This window comes from Tursiops truncatus, chromosome 1 (genome assembly GCF_011762595.2).
Source record: "Tursiops truncatus isolate mTurTru1 chromosome 1, mTurTru1.mat.Y, whole genome shotgun sequence".
Lineage (NCBI taxonomy): Eukaryota > Metazoa > Chordata > Mammalia > Artiodactyla > Delphinidae > Tursiops > Tursiops truncatus.
The window spans coordinates 5,369,265-5,385,818 of NC_047034.1; the positions used below are offsets into that span (position 1 = coordinate 5,369,265).

Below are 16,554 nucleotides of genomic sequence, written 5' to 3' on the forward strand. Positions count from 1 at the left end.
CCACGTGTTGTGCCTGTCCCCAGGCATCAGAGTTTATGACCAATAATACAAGTTTAACTCTTTTCCTAAACTAAGTAGTTCATTATTGTGAGTTCCTTGAAATAATGAGCTGAATTTTATTCATCTCTGAATCCTGCATTACCTAACATGTTTCCTGGGACACCACACCTGATCAGTATCATTTCTTAATGGATTGGTCGAATTAATTGGAAAGGATTAATACTTTCCTATTGATATTTCAGTCAAATTTCAATTTTATGAGAGCCACTGTGAAAAACTACTCTTGGAGATTAATTGAAATAATGCATATGAACTCAAGGAAGGACAGTTCTAAAACATACATGCTTGAACATTAAATGAATTCATGTTTAATCCACAGAGCTAAGTCCAGGTGTGGCTTCATTTCCAGAGAAACTCTCATAGCCCAGGAGCAGGAATTGTACGTTGGGGTTTGAAGAATGCCATCATACTGGGAAAATAAGGTCTTGAGTTAGAAGAACTGAAGACCTTCTAGGGAGGAAAAATGTGCTGTTCTGGGAACAACAACCGGTCCTAACAAGGGTACTAGAACCAGGTAGTGCTTATGAATGAGCCGTAATAACAACTGGGTGAGTAACTCTTTCACACTGAAAAGTGACAACGCAGTATTTCAGGCCTCTGACAGGCCCTAGTATTATTGACACACCCTTTTTTTGGTGCTTGAAGGTCTCTCTGACTTCAGGTTTTATTTTTCAGAATCTGCATGATTCCATTAATTACCCGATCTAAGAAAAAAATTGACGGTGTATAATATAAAAATAGTAAGGGTTGTTCTTTTTTATAGCTGTGTTCTTTGGGCAACATTTAAACATGTGGAAGGTTCACTAATTCACAAACCATTTGATTATTAACAAATGGTAGCTAACAGTACAGTTAATTTTAAAAGTTCTTTACACTTAGGAAGTCTGAAGGGCAGTCTCGGCTCATTTAATAAAGTAAATCCTCTAACATGATGTATAGTTTCTCAGCTCTAGTGTGGCTGGTTCTTTTGAATAAATATTGAACTCAAAGTAACAGAAAACCCTGATATTAACAAAGACGATTAAAGACGTGTGAATTTTTGCACATATATTGAAGACAATATAGTCCAGTGAACTGGCATTAGGAACCAGAAATATTTTGATGTGCAGATTGATGTTTTAATAGATGAAAGACATGCAGCAAAGATGAGGTCACATGTCAAGTCATCCAAACCAGAAGTGAAACAATAGCATGTGTAGCTTTTATTTATAAATAAAGAAAATGTCCAGCATAAACAGTTTAGATTCAAATCTTCATGCAAGTAAAAAATCAGAGGTTTTTAATTCAACATTTTTCTTCTAACAATTATGTTTTATAAAGGATTTTATGATGTGTCAAAATGTTATTCTTCTTTTTGCCATTCATTTTCATGTTCTTAAGCGTTCTTGGTAAGACAACATCCTTGATAAGAAAAAAAGAGAGAAGGTGGGGGTTGAAATAAGCATCATTTCTGGTCAAGTATTTATTACAGTCTTAGCCCTTCAATATTTCATATAACTGGTCCTTGTTTTAATGAGGTACTGATAAAAGCAAGTAACCATCCCTGGTAAATTATACCACCAATTTCTTTTTAAAAACTCAATGTCGGTAACTACACTAACACCATTTTCTACATTTTTTTTTCCTAAGTTACTTATTCCTTTTTCTCTTAGAAATAGGAAATGCAAGATATAATAAAAAATTTAAATAGCACATACATTTTTCTACTCTGATTTTCACTGCAATTAAAAATAAAAAAGTTTTCCACTTGTGTGTGTCTTATGAATTTTTTTTCTAGAATGTTCCAAGTATCTAAAAAACTGTCCTTATGTAGTTCATACAGCTCATTCTTTATAACCATTAGAAGAGTACCACATGCACTTTTAAGTCATTTAAAAATGTTCTTAGTTGAACCTAGAGTATAATTCCCATTTTATAATGTATCTTCAAAGGGGGCAAAACTCTGACCCAATAAAATGAATTACATTATTTTATTGCATTCTTTTAACATTTCTCTAAGAAAAGAACAGGATTGTTTTCCATTGATCAAGTAGTAGAAAATATATTTTAAAAATTGCTATATATATGAGAAAACACTTCAGAAATAACTTCCAAATTCTTATATAGAACCATGTTCCTGAAAACAAATATCATAATTTTAATCTTTGTTATTGATATGCTCTTCCCTCAGTATCAAGTTTGTAAAACTGTGTTTCCCATCATTATTACGAACCTCTAATGAGAAATGGGAGAAAATGTGATTTTCTCTTATCTCAGAACATGTAGGGTAATTTTTCCACATTTAAATATTGCTCAAATTGATTTATTTACCCAATTGCCAGAGTCACAAATATCAAATAGCAAACAGTGCTTTGACTTTAGACCACTCAGAAAGCTTGTTGAATTAGTTAATACGTCTAGGAGTTGGCTTGGTTTAAAAAAATAAAGACAACGTGGTTTTTTTCCCTTTATAATGACCATAAAGTAGGACTGTTGTAGAACCTAATGTTTCTGAGATTATAACACAATGAATCTCATGAATAACAACCTGAACAGAAAAAAAAATAGTTGCAGGTACAAGCCTCTCCTTACCTTTCTCTTTGAATACATCTTGGATATTTTAACTGCCCTCTGTCACATTGCACTCTCAATTCCGATCCGATAATAGGAAACTCAATGTAAGTATCTCTCTTACAAAGAAACTCAATATACTCGCCGTGCAAAATATATGGCCTATTGTCAAAACTCCATTTCAGGAGCAAATTATTACTTTCCATTGTATCAAAAGATAATGTGCAAGGCTCTGAAAAAAATAAAAAACAAAGAAAACTATCTTGATACCTCTCAGTATTAACAGGAACCATTGTGTTGCTTTCTCATAATAACCTTAAAATTCCCAGGCATTAGAGCAGCAAGTAAGTTAGAATTCATATTCAAGTCAGAAAATATGTTCAAAGCTCACAGAAAACAGCCTGCCATTTATCTCTGTTGCCCTGAATTTGGAAAAAGGGTATGTCCTGCCAGTTACTGAGCTTTTTGCCATTAAGATTTGCAAAGACAGAAGGCAAAAAAGGTGTTTTTTAAAAAACATTGATAGTTAATAATAGTCATTGAAATAGTGTTCTTTTTCTTTTTTCTTCTTCAGAAAGTGCAGCTAAAACACCCATGAGACAAACCATTGATGGTTGGATAGATAATATTTTATGGAAATGTAGAAACAAGCTAGAGTCTCGACACTGACTCAGAATTTATGACCTGATGTATAAAGTATGTCCAAAGTAATTTTCTTCTCTTTTAAATTTCAGTTATTAAGGATTATTAAGATTGGATTGAGATGCTTTAAATTTTAAGCATTGACAGTATTATTGTGTCCTTCTCCTTATGCATTAAAACAAAACAAAATAAAAACTTAAGATAAGAACTAGGATACCCAACAAACTCCTCTGGTTTCTTTTCCTTGATAGAAACATTGGTATTTTTAAAATACCAAATGTCAAATCGGGTCAGAAAATAGGGCTGCTTGTGTTCATATTTGCCTCCTGGATGACTGAGCACCAAGCAGTTGCTTCTGAGATAAATAAAAAGGTCCAGAGTTGCTAACAGAGCAAATGAATCATACAACTGACACGCTAAAATACTTCTTTATTCAGTCGTTCTCAAGTGAAGGCCTGTGTGTCAGATGTCATCCTAGAAACGCTATAGATAGAAAACAAATGACAGGAATGATTAGAAAGAGTCTAACAGGATCTTTATAGTCACTGAAAAATAGTTTTGAAAATGAGGTCAAATGGTACTATTGTTTAGAATGTTCTACAAAACATGCAATTTAAATTAAAACGAGTTCAAAATTTTTTCACGGAACTTCTGCTCTCAACCATGACAGAGTAACCTATATCAGACCAGCACTTCTACTAAGAACTAGAAACTCTGAAAACAGACCCAAAGCAAGTATTTCAAGGGATCAGAGAATTTTCAAGGCAGGCAGTACTCCAGAGGCTAAGGGTCTGGTAAAAGCCCATTCAGATGAGTTCCACACTCTGTGCCATTTTTCTCTTGGGGCTTTGTTGATTTTCAGCGCAAGCTGAGAGACTAGATACAGATGGGCCAGCGACAAACACAGAGCCAGAAGAGCTGCTGGAAATCCCACGGGGTTGAGGATAGAAAAGTGGGTCAGCCAAGACAGCCAGGACTTGACGTGTCAGAGCCCAGAGAGATGGGAGGTATGATGAAATGAGCTTGATACTCTGCCCTGGCTTTGCCAGGGGGGCATCTGCCTATTCTTGATCGTGCAGAGAGAGAATGAGGAGCTTAACTTGAAGTGAACGGAAAGCTACAGTGAGCAGTGGCCATCTCCCAGGAATATCAGAGCCAGGCAGGAAGGGGGACCTTGGTATACACACCAAACTCTAGTGAAGAACCCTGCAGGGTACATTCTATGAGCAGGAGCAAACAAAGTTCTGAAAAAAAGCTTAGAGAAAGCTTTGTCTCTCACTGAATAGAGAATAAATTTTCCTACACTATCAGCCAGAAGATGGGATGAGTATTGTCTGGAATAAGATGACATCATTGTCTCAAGATCCTAAAATTTTATCCACACATAAATATTTGATATTCAATCAACCATTAACAGAAATAGCAAGAAATGGATCTAGAAAATAGATATAGCTTACAGATGATCCAGATATTGGAATTTGCAGACAAGGAGTTAAAAATAAATAATTGCGACTAATATGGTCAAGAAATAGATGTTAAGATGAAGTCTTTCATCAGACAACTCAAATCTACAAAAAAATATGAAATGGATATTCTAGAAATGCAAAGATAATAGTTGAAATTGAGAACTCAGTATACAAGTTTAAAGCAGACTGTACACATCTAAAGAGAGGATTCATGAACTGGAAAATATATCAGCAGAGAATTACCAAACTGAAACAATGAGAAGATAAAAGGAAAGAAAATATTGATTTTAAGAGACAGGGGACACTGGAAAAAGATGTAACATGTGTTTTATGGAATCACAGAAAGAGTGAAAAGAGAAAATGTTAAAAATATTTGAAAAGACATTAGCCAAACATTTCCAAAACCTATGAAAGATATCAAGTCACAGATTCAAGAAGTCCTACCAACTAGGAGAATAAAGTGCACAAAGAAACCAACATCTATGTCGAACCAAAATAACCTACTGAGAAGGCAAAGAGAATCTCAAAGGCAGCAGAGTAAAAGATGCTCACTTTCAAAAAAGTACTATTAAAATGATCTTTGACTATTTAACAAAAAGTACAAAAACAGAAAAGGATGAAATGACATCCTTAAAGCATTGAAAGAAAATAATGGACAAGCTAGAATTCTATATCAGGCAAAAATATTCCTCAAAGGAGAAAAAAAATAAAGAGATTTGCAGACAAACACAAACTGAGAAAATAATAAAGAACTAATTTTTTCAGGCATACAAAAAATGAGAAACAGAGAAAAACAAGAAAAGATGAGGTAGATAGCCTCATCCACCAGAGGGCAGACAGCAGACGCAAGAAGAACTACAATCCTGCAGTCTGGAACAAAAACCACATTCACAGAAAGACAGACAAGATGAAAAGGCAGAGGGCTATGTACCAGATGAAGGAGCAAGATAAAACCCCAGAAAAACAACTAAATGAAGTGGAGATAGGCAACTTTCCAGAAAAAGAATTCAGAATAATGATAGTGAAGATGATCCAGGACGTCGGAAAAAGAATGGAGGCAAAGATCTAGAAGACGAAAGAAATGTTTAACAAAGATCTACAAGAATTAAAGAACAAATAAACAGAGATGAACAATACAATAACTGAAATGAAAACTACACTAGAAGGAATCAATAGCAGAATAACTGAGGCAAAAGAACGAATAAATGACCTGGAAGACAGAATGATGGAATTCACGGCTGTGGAACAGAATAAAGAAAAAAGAATGAAAAGAAATAAAGACAGCCTATGAGACCTCTGGGACAACATTAAACACAACAACATCCACATTACAGGGGTCCCAGAAGGAGAAGAGAAAGAGAAAGGACCTGAGAAAATATTTGAAGAGATTATAGTCGAAGACTTCCCTAACATGGGAAAGGAATAGTCAACCAAATCCAGGAAGCTCAGAGAGTCCCATACAGGATAAACCCAAGGAGAAACATGCCGAGACACATAGTAATCAAATTGGCAAAAATTTAAAAAAAAGAAAAATTATTGAAAGCAGCAAGGGAAAAACAACAAATAACATACAAGGGAACCCCCATAAGGTTAATAGCTGATTACTCAGCAGAAACTCTACAAGCCAGAAGGGAGTGACATGATATACTTAAAGTGATGAAAGGGAAGAACCTACAACCAAGATTAATCTTCCTGGCAAGGATCTCATTCAGATTTGATGGAGAAATCAAAAGCTTTACAGACAAGCAAAAGCTAAGAGAACTCAGCACCACGAAACCAGCTCTACAACAAATGCTAAAGGAACTTCTCTAAGTGGGAAACACAAGAGAAGAAAAGGACCTACAAAAACAAACCCAAAACAATTAAGAAAATGGTCATAGAAACATACATATCGATAATTACCTTAAACGTGAATGGATTAAATGCTCCAACCAAAAGACACAGGCTTGCTGAATGGATACAAATACAAGACTCATCTATATGCTGTCTACAAGAGACCCACTTCAGACCTAGGGACACATTCAGACTAAAAGTGAGGGGATGGAAAAATATATTCCATGCAAATGGAAATCAAAAGAAAGCTGGAGTAGCAATACTCATATCAGATAAAATAGACTTTAAAATAAAGAATGTTACAAGAGACAAGGAAGGACACTACATAATGATCAAGGGATCAATCCAAGAAGAAGATATAACAATTATAAATATATATGCACCCAACATAGGAGCACCTCAATACATAAGGCAATGGCTAACAGCTATAAAAGAGGAAATCAACAGTAACAGAATAATAGTGGGGACTTTAACACCTCACTTACACCAATGGAAAGATCATCCAAACAGAAAATTAACAAGGAAACACAAGCTTTAAATGACACAATAGACCAGGCAGATTTAATTGATATTTATAGGACATTCCACCCAAAAACAGAAGATTACACTTTCTTCTCAAGTGCGCACGGAACATTCTCCAGGATAGATCACATCTTGGGTCACAAATCAAGCCTCAGTAAATTTAAGAAAATTAAAATCATATCAAGCATCTTTTCTGACCACAACACTATGAGGTTAGAAATCAATTACAGGGAAAAAAGCAAAAAAAAAAACACAAACACATGGAGGCTAAGCAATATGTTACTAAATAACCAAGAGATCACTGAAGAAATCAAAGAGGAAAGCAAAAAATACCTAGAGACAAATAATAATGAAAACACGACAATCCAAAACCTATGGGATGCAGCAAAAGCAGTTCTAAGAGGGAAGTTTATAGCTATAAACGCCTACCTCAAGAAATAAGAAAAATCTCAAATAAACAATCTAACCATTCACCTAAAGGAACTAGAGAAAGAAGAGCAAACAAAACCCAAAGTTAGCAGAAGGAAAGAAATCATAAAGATCAGAGCAGAAATAAATGAAATAGAAACAAAGAAAACAATAGCACAGATCAATAAAACTATAAGCTTGTTCTTTGAGAAGATCAACGAAATTGATAACCATTAACCAGACTCATCAAGAAAAAGAGGGCGAGGGCTCAAATCAATAAAACTAGAAATGAAAAAGGAGAAGTTACAACAGGCAGCGCAGAAATACAAAGCATCCTAAGAGACTACGAAAAGCAATTCTGTGCCAATAAAATGGACAACCTGGAAGAAATGGACAAATTATTAGAAAGGTATAACCTTCCAAGACTGAACTAGGAAGAAATAGAAAATATGAATAGACCAATCACAAGTAATGAAATTGAAACTGTGATTAAAAATCTTCCAACAAATAAAAGTCCAGGACCAGATGAACGGATAAGTGACCTGGAAGACAGAATGATGGAATTCACGGCTGTGGAACAGAATAAAGATATTCTGTTATAATAAAGTTTCACAGGTGAATTCTATCAAACATTTAGAGAAGAGTTAAGACCTATCCTTCTCAAACTCTTCCAAAATATAGCAGAGGGAGGAACACTTCCAAACTCATTCTATGAGGCCACCATCACCCTGATACCAAAACCAGACAAAGATACTACGAAAAAAGAAAATTACAGCCCAATATCACTGATGAATATAGATTTAAAAATCCTCAAAAAAATACTAGCAAACAGAATCCAACAACACATTAAAAGGATCACACACCATGATCAAGTGGGATTTATACCAGGGAGGCAAGGATTCTTCAATATATGAAAATCAATCAGTGTGATACATGATATTAAAAAATTGAAGAAGAAAAACCATATGACCATCTCAATAGATGCAGAAAAAGGTTTTGACAAAACCCAACACCCATTTATGATAAAAACGCTCCAGAAAGTGGGCATAGAGGGAAACTACCTCAACATAATAAAGGCCATATACGATAAACCCACAGCAAACATCATTCTCAATGGTGAAAAACTGAAAGCATTTCCTCTAAGATCAGGAACAAGACAAGGATGTCCACTCTCGCCACTATTATTCAACATAGTTTTGGAAGTCCTAGCCACGGCAATCACAGAAGAAAATGAGAAAAAGGAATACATATTGGAAAAGAAGTAAAACTGTCACTGTTTGCAGATTACATGATACTATACATACAGAATCCTAAAGATGCCACCAGAAAACTACTAGAGCTAATCAATGAATTTGATAAAGTTGCAGGGTACAAAATTTGTGAACAGAAATCTCTTGCATTCCTATACACTAATGCTGAAAAATCTGAAAGAGAAATTAAGGAAACACTCCCATTTACCATTGCAACAAAAAGAATAAAATACCTAAGAATAAACCTACCTAGGGAGACAAAAGACCTGTATGCAGAAAACTATAAGACACTGTTGAAAGAAATTAAAGATGATACCAACAGATGAAGAGATATACCATGTTCTTGGATTGGAAGAATCAATATTGTGAAAATGACTATACTACCCAAAGGAATCTACAGATTCAATGTAATCTCTATCAAATTACCAATGGCATTTTTTACAGAACTAGAACAAAAAGTCTTAAAATTTGTATGGAGACACAAAAGACCCCAAATAGCCAAAGCACTCATGAGGGAAAAAATGGAGCTGGAGGAATCAGACTCCCTGACTTCAGACTATACTACAAAGCTACAGTAATCAAGACAATATGGTACCGGCACAAAAACAGAAATATAGATCAATGGAACAGGATAGAAAGTCCAGAGATGAACCCACGTACCTATGGTCAACTAATTTATGAGAAAGGAGGCAAGCATATACAATGTAGAAAAGACAGTCTCTTCAATAAGTGGTGCTGGGAAAACTGGACAACTACATGTAAAAGAATGAAATTAGAACACTCCCTAACACTATACACAAAAATAAACTCAAAATGGATTAGACACCTAAATGTAAGACCGGACACCATAAAACTCTTAGAGGGAAACATAGGAAGAACAGTCTTTGACATAAATCACAGCAAGATCTTTTTTGATCTACCTCCTAGAGTAATGGAAATAAAAACAAAAATAAACAAATGGCACCTAATGAAATTTAAAAGCTTTTGCAAAGCAAAGGAAACTAAAAACAAGATGAAAATACAACCCTCAGAATGGGAAAAAAGTATTTGCAAACGAATCAACAGACAAAGGATTAATCTCCAAAATATATAAACAGCGTATGCAGCTCAATATTAAAAAAAACAAACAACCCATTCAAAAAATGGGCAGAAGACCTAAACAGACATTTCTCCAAAGAGGACATACAGATGGCCGAGAAGCATATAAAATGCTGCTCAACATCACTAATTATTAGAGAAATGCAAATCAAAACTACAATGAGGTATCACCTCACACCATTTAGAATGGGCATCATCAGAAAATCTACAAACAACAAATGCTGGAGAGGGTGTGGAGAAAAGGGAACCCTCTTGCACCATTGGTAGGAATGTAAATTGATACAGCCACTATGGAGAATAATATGGAGGTTCCTTAAACAACTAAAAGTAGAATTACAATATGAGTCAGCAATCCCACTCCTGGGCATATACCTAGAGAAAACCATAATTGAAAAAGACACATGCACCCCCAATGTTCATTGCAGCACTATTTACAATAGCAAGGTCATGGAAGCAACCTAAATGCCCATCGACAGACGAATGGGTAAAGAAGATGTGGTACATATATACAATGGAATATTACTCATCCATAAAAAGGAAAATTGGTCACTTGTAGAGACGTGGATGAATCTAGAGACTGTCATACTGAGTGAAGTAAGTCAGAAAGAGAAAAACAAATACTGCATATTAATGCCTATATGTGGAACCTAGAAAAATGGTACAGATGAACCAGTTTGCAGGGCAGAAATTGAGACACAGATGTAGAGAGCAAACGTATGGACACAAAGAGGGAAAAGCGGTTGGGGGGGTAGTGATGGGATGAATTGGGAGATTGGGATTGACATGTATACACTAATGTGTATAAAATGGATGACTAATAAGAACCTGCTGTATCAAAAAATAAATTAAAAATAAATTAAAAAAAAAATAAATTAAAAAAAAAAGATGAGGAACAAATTACTGATAAATATATGGGTAAATCTAAAAGAATATTGTTGGACAACATAATATTAATATATGTACAATGAAAATGCATGACATAATAATACAAAAAGTGGGAAGAGTAAATAAAGTGTTCTGTGTCCTAGAGAAATGGTAAAACTACGAATTTGTACTCAATTGTAATAAGGCAATTTTACATTATGAAATCTCTATGATAACAGCTAAAGGAAGTCTGGAGGAACGTATAATCCACAAGCTATGAGAGAGTAAAATGGTATAACAAAAAATTTGATTTGCCCATGAGAAAACAATAAAAAAAAAAAGAGAGAGAAAACAGAACATAGAACAGATAGGATATATATCTAGTATAGTAAGGTAGTAGCTATAAACCCAAACATATCAGTAATCACATTAATGTGTAAATGGACTAAATAATCCATTGTAAAGGAAATGATTGTCAGACTGAATAAGTATAATTTTACATACACTAACTATATATTGCTTGTAAGACATACACATTACAAGTAAGAATCCAGAAAGTTGAAAGTTAAAGGATGAAAAATTGTACACCTTGTAAATACTTGGCAAACGCCAGTTGGTACAGCTAAAGTAGATTTTACGGCAAAACCAAACAAAAACAAAGCATTACTATAGGTAAAGAAAGACTCAAATTATACAGATTCAACATGTTTCAATCTGTGTGCACCTAATAAAATAGCATCAAAATACATAACCAAAATTTGACAGAACTAAAATGATAAATATTTTTAAATGTACCATGTGAGAGAATTTAACACACTTCTTTTGATAATTGGTAGAAAAATAAACAAACAAACATAAATCTGGACAGATAAGAATGAACTTAGTAACATGAGAAACAAAATTCAATTCAATTGATATGTATGTAACAATAGTGAACCCAACAAGGACAAAATTAATTTATTTCCAGTAAAAAGGTTTACCTGAAACAAGTATATGCTTGTAATAGACTAAGTATCAGTGAATTTCAAAGAACAGATATAATTCAAAGTATGTCTCAATGGATTTAGACTAGAAATCAACAACCAAAAGAAAACTAGAAAATCCTCCAATGTTTAGAATTTAAAAAATAAACTTCTACATAACTCAGAGTGCATAGAAGATATCAAAATGGGTATTATAAAGTTTTAGCTGAATGATAGTAAAAATCAAAAATATAAAAATGTGTGGGATGAAGCTGAAGTTATGCTCAGTGGGAAATTTATATCCTTAAATTCATTTTTAGGGAAAAACATAAAGGATGAAAATTAGTACTCTAAGTATACATCTAAACAAGCTAGGAAAAGTATAATAAAATAAATCCAATAAAGTAGAAGAGAGGAAATAATAAAGACAAGAATATAAATTAATGAAATAGCAACATTTGATGAAAGGATCAAAAAATGCAGATACTGATTGCTTATAAGGACCAATAAAATTTACAGACCCTCAGCAAGATATATCAGAAAGACATACTTCTTCACAGTAGTATAACAAAAGACACATCACTAAAGGCATTAAAAAGACCATTAAGAGGATGTCATGAACATTATGTCAACAAACTTGACAATTTAGATATAATGGACACATTCTTACAAACCACTTCCTACTGAAACGGAGAGAAGAGAATAATAACCTAATATCTATTAAACAAATTGAAGTTGTCATTAAAACCTTTCCTCAAAAAAAACCTCAAGGCCCAGGTGGCATCTCTGATGATTTCTTACAATTATTAAAGAAGAAATAGTACCAGTCTTAGACAAAATCTAGAGAATTGATAAAAAGGGAATACTTCCCAACCCATTGTATGAAGTTAGCAGAAACTTGATACAAAACCCAAAAGGAAAATAACAAACCAATCTCCCTCAAGAAAATAGTTGCAAAAATCCTACGTAGAGTATTAGCAAATAAAATTCAACAATATATAAAACGCATAATTCATCACAACCATGTGGGATTTATTACAGAAATACAATCCTGCTTTAACATTCAAAAAAGAAGCAATGTAATTCCAGGGAAAAAAAAATAAATGTAATAATCATATGATTGTTTCAACAGATATTGCTAAAATTAAACTCACTGAAGGTTTTCTTAAACTCTTAGCAAAATAGAAATAGGTGGTTTCTATATCTTTATTTTGATTTTTTTAACGTATTTGTAACACCATATTTAAAGATGAATTACTGAAAGATTTAGTTATGAGATCAGAACACAGATACCCACCACTTATACTCAGCATTATACTGAAGTCCAAGACAGTGAAATAAGATAAGAAAATAAATGAAAGTCAGATATAAACACAAAGAAATATTTTCTTTTTATTTAAAAATATGCTATTTTATGACTCCTGAGAATTTTGGGAGATAGTGTTACTTTTATTAGGATGCCTCATCAACAAGGCATTATCATCTTTCAGATTGAGGGGACCATTCCTGTATCTGTTTCCCGCTGTCCTTGTGTTTTCTAGCACAGCACCAATAACACTGAATGACCACTGTTAGACTGGTTACCCACAGCACACAGCTTAACCATCCTATAGGTCCTACCAACCCAGTACCTCATGTATGGTTTGTACTTAAAAAGTACTTGTTAGAATGAGCTGCATTCTAGTTATTTATGATCTAGAGGAAAGAGTAGAAACCAGTAATTCAACAAGCACACTAATAAAATAACAAAAATGCAAAATTTAAATTTTACATTAGTGCTATATCAACTCGAAGAGAAGAGGAAGTGAAAAATATGGTTTTATTTTAATAAATAGAGACATATGTGGCAGTACTTACCCAAACACAATGGTGGTGTAGTCCACACTCCCTCTAAACAATAGGACTCCTTAGACCCTTGTAGGAAATGGTGCTCGAAACATCTGTATTCCACTGAGGAACCATTTTCATAGGTCCTGACTGTTGAACTCTTAATAACTCCATTTTTAATAAATGGGGGAGATGCACATGTTCTTTTAGATTCTGCAAAAATAATAAAGTCTGCAATGAATTGCTACAATAGGCAGCCAGTGTTTTTATAATTTCTACAGAAATAAAACAATATATTTCATGTAAAAGCATTTTTAAGACATCTCTCAAGTAATTTTTAAATATCAAAAGCATTTCTGCAATAACTTCATACATAAAATTTATGATTGCAATTAGAATATCATAATATTAAATACACGTTTAAAACTAGCGAAGTATTAATTATTGTGATTTTACTTTTCCCCTGTTTGCCAAAAGTGAAAGCATATAAGATCCGTCTTGAGGCCATGCTTTCTGTATGCATTCTCTTCCTGTTTCCTTATTAAAAGTGACAGTCCCATGCCCAAGGAGTACACAAAGTCTCTCACTCTACCTTAAGCCCTCTTCTGAGACAATGCTCCCCTGCAAACCCTGAGGAGAGCAATGCTTTACAGGGTTGTTGATTGCTCACAAGAGGGTGATCCATCCTCTGAAAGTCTGGTGATATGTACAAAATCTCATGATTTCTCTCTTTATAAAACGGACTTACAGAATTAAAAGATGTCAGCATAGATCCTATTTAAGGGTATGTGCTGATTGGAAATTGATCAGGTCATTCCCAGTTTTATAGATTAGATGATGAGGGTGGTGGATTGCTTAGGGTCTTATCCTTTGAACTCATACTGATCACCTGTGATACTGGTCACCCAAGAAATTGTCAGGAAGCACTACTGTTTTACCTTTTCTAATACATGAAGGATATTTCACTTCACCTCTGTTGCACTGCACCGATAATTCAGAGGGTGCAGTTGATGGAGACAAGTCATACCCCTGTTTACATACAAAATCTATTAAATCTCCATGTAGGATCTTTCCTTCATAATTCCATTTCATCTCTAGGTTATTTCTTCTCATGTCATCCATGTTAACTGTACACGGCTCTGTAAAACAAAGGGTCTTTTCAATTCTTTACTCATCTCACAAGTATGAAAGTGATATATTTTTACAAAAAAAATTATGACAGGCATCAAAAGCAGTATTTTATATTTACCATTTATCATTATTAAAGCTCTTCACACATATACATGATAAAGGATACACTTTATTGCTGTCAAATGAATTTATATATTTTGTATTATCTTCAATATATCATAAATTAAAACCACCTAATTTGAAACATTAAAAATATTGTTTAAGGCAACAACCACTTAGGTTCATCCTGATTTCCTTCCTATAAAATAAAATCTTCAAATAGAAAATGTATTAACTGTGTAATATTTGTGGGACACTTACCACTTGATATTCGTCGGTGAATAAAACAAAGATCCCTGCCCTCATGGAGATTACCTTCTAACTGGGAGACACACACACACAATCAACAATAAATGTAATAAATATATGGATCTTATAATTTGGGGCCATCTTTAAACTACATATAATAAGTGCGATAGGAAAATTAATAGTGGAGGCGTGGGGGAAGGGGGGCTGTGCTTCTAGGTAAGGTGGTTGGGACAGGCTTAAATAAGTAATCTTTGAACAGACTTGCAGAAGGCTAAGGAGTGAACCAAGTCATTTCCTCTCATTGTTGTGGCCTCTCCCGTTGCGGAGCACAGGCTCCGGACGTGCAGGCTCAGCGGTCATGGCTCACGGGCCCAGCCGCTCCGCGGCATGTGGGATCTTCCCGGGCCAGGGCACGAACCCATGTCCCCTGCATCGGCAGGCGGACTCTCAACCACTGCGCCACCAGGGAAGCCCCTGAACCAAGTCATTTTTTGAGGGAAGGGCATTCCAGGCACAGGGAACTACCTTGAGGTGAGAGCACACCTGGCTTACTTGGGGAGGAGTAATGAGACTAGACTGGCTGAAGTAGGATAAGGGCAGGGAAGACCAGCAGGGGGGAGGTTGAGAAGTTCATAACATCTGGAATAATTCACAGATGGGAATTATGGCACCATCTTTCCCATTCGTAGTGAGAGTATTTTCAGTCCCACAGGACAAGTAAGATGCACAAAGCTCTCTCCTCTTGCCCTGATGACAATAAATGATCTTCACTCAGTATTTGCTTTAGGCTGTGGGCACCAAGCCTAAATGTCATGAGGCAATTGCTCCAGACAGAAAATGATAGGTTTCCTTAAACCTTATTGTTCCCTATGGGATTGTTCCATTACTAGCTTTTCCTTTACAATTTCGGTCCAGTCTCTATCCTCAGAGATGACTGTACTTCCATTCAATGCAATATCAATCACATCATCAAAAGCTTAACATCAAAATCATTTATGAAAATATGAGAGCAATAGAAAAACTACAGGTGAAGATATATCTGAATGTGAATGTGAACAGCAAACTAAGAATGACTTGAAGGAGAGAAACCACAAAGGAGATGCTGAAAGAGCTGACTTAAAACTTAAATTTATGTATATTAAAAACACTATAAATAAAAGGAAGAGGAAAACAAAAAATAGCTGCAATATACATGACTGTCAAATGGATAATGTAATTTATATAGATAAAGCTCTTATGGGTATGGAAAAATCGCTAAACTATGAACAATCAGTTCATTGAAAAACCACCTATGGCCATTAGAAAATTGAAAAATGTCAACTGTTTAATACCCAAATAAATCCAATTAAAGTAATTTTAATTGCTTAATTAACAATATGTAAAGATTAAGATATTCAAGTTCACAAAGATTAAGAAACTACTTCATTAATTCACTGATGCTAGGATCATAAATCAGAATAAACTTTATGAAGGGCAGTTTGGCAATTATCAGAAATTTAATTAAAATTCCAGATCTCTTTGATCCAGAAATTCCTCTTCAGATAATCTGAAAACAAAAACAAAACATGTGAAATAAATAGAATTAATTTTATT

General features: G+C 34.3%; 1 protein-coding gene across 9 annotated transcripts in view; it reads right to left on the reverse strand.

Annotated features, from left to right (window-relative positions):
- Positions 1-1,239: 1,239 nt before the first annotated feature.
- Positions 1,240-16,554, reverse strand: part of F13B (coagulation factor XIII B chain) — a 51,974-nt gene continuing 36,659 nt past the window's right edge. For all 9 annotated transcript variants that reach the window (XM_033850505.2, XM_019920521.3, XM_073800157.1 and 6 more), the window contains 4 exons: positions 14,421-14,621; positions 13,513-13,695; positions 2,632-2,842; positions 1,240-1,461 (listed from right to left, as the gene is read on the reverse strand). In XM_033850505.2, the coding sequence (XP_033706396.1) occupies positions 1,428-1,461; positions 2,632-2,842; positions 13,513-13,695; positions 14,421-14,621 (629 nt within the window). In that variant the 3' untranslated portion in view covers positions 1,240-1,427. The remainder of the gene's footprint in view (positions 1,462-2,631; positions 2,843-13,512; positions 13,696-14,420; positions 14,622-16,554) is intronic.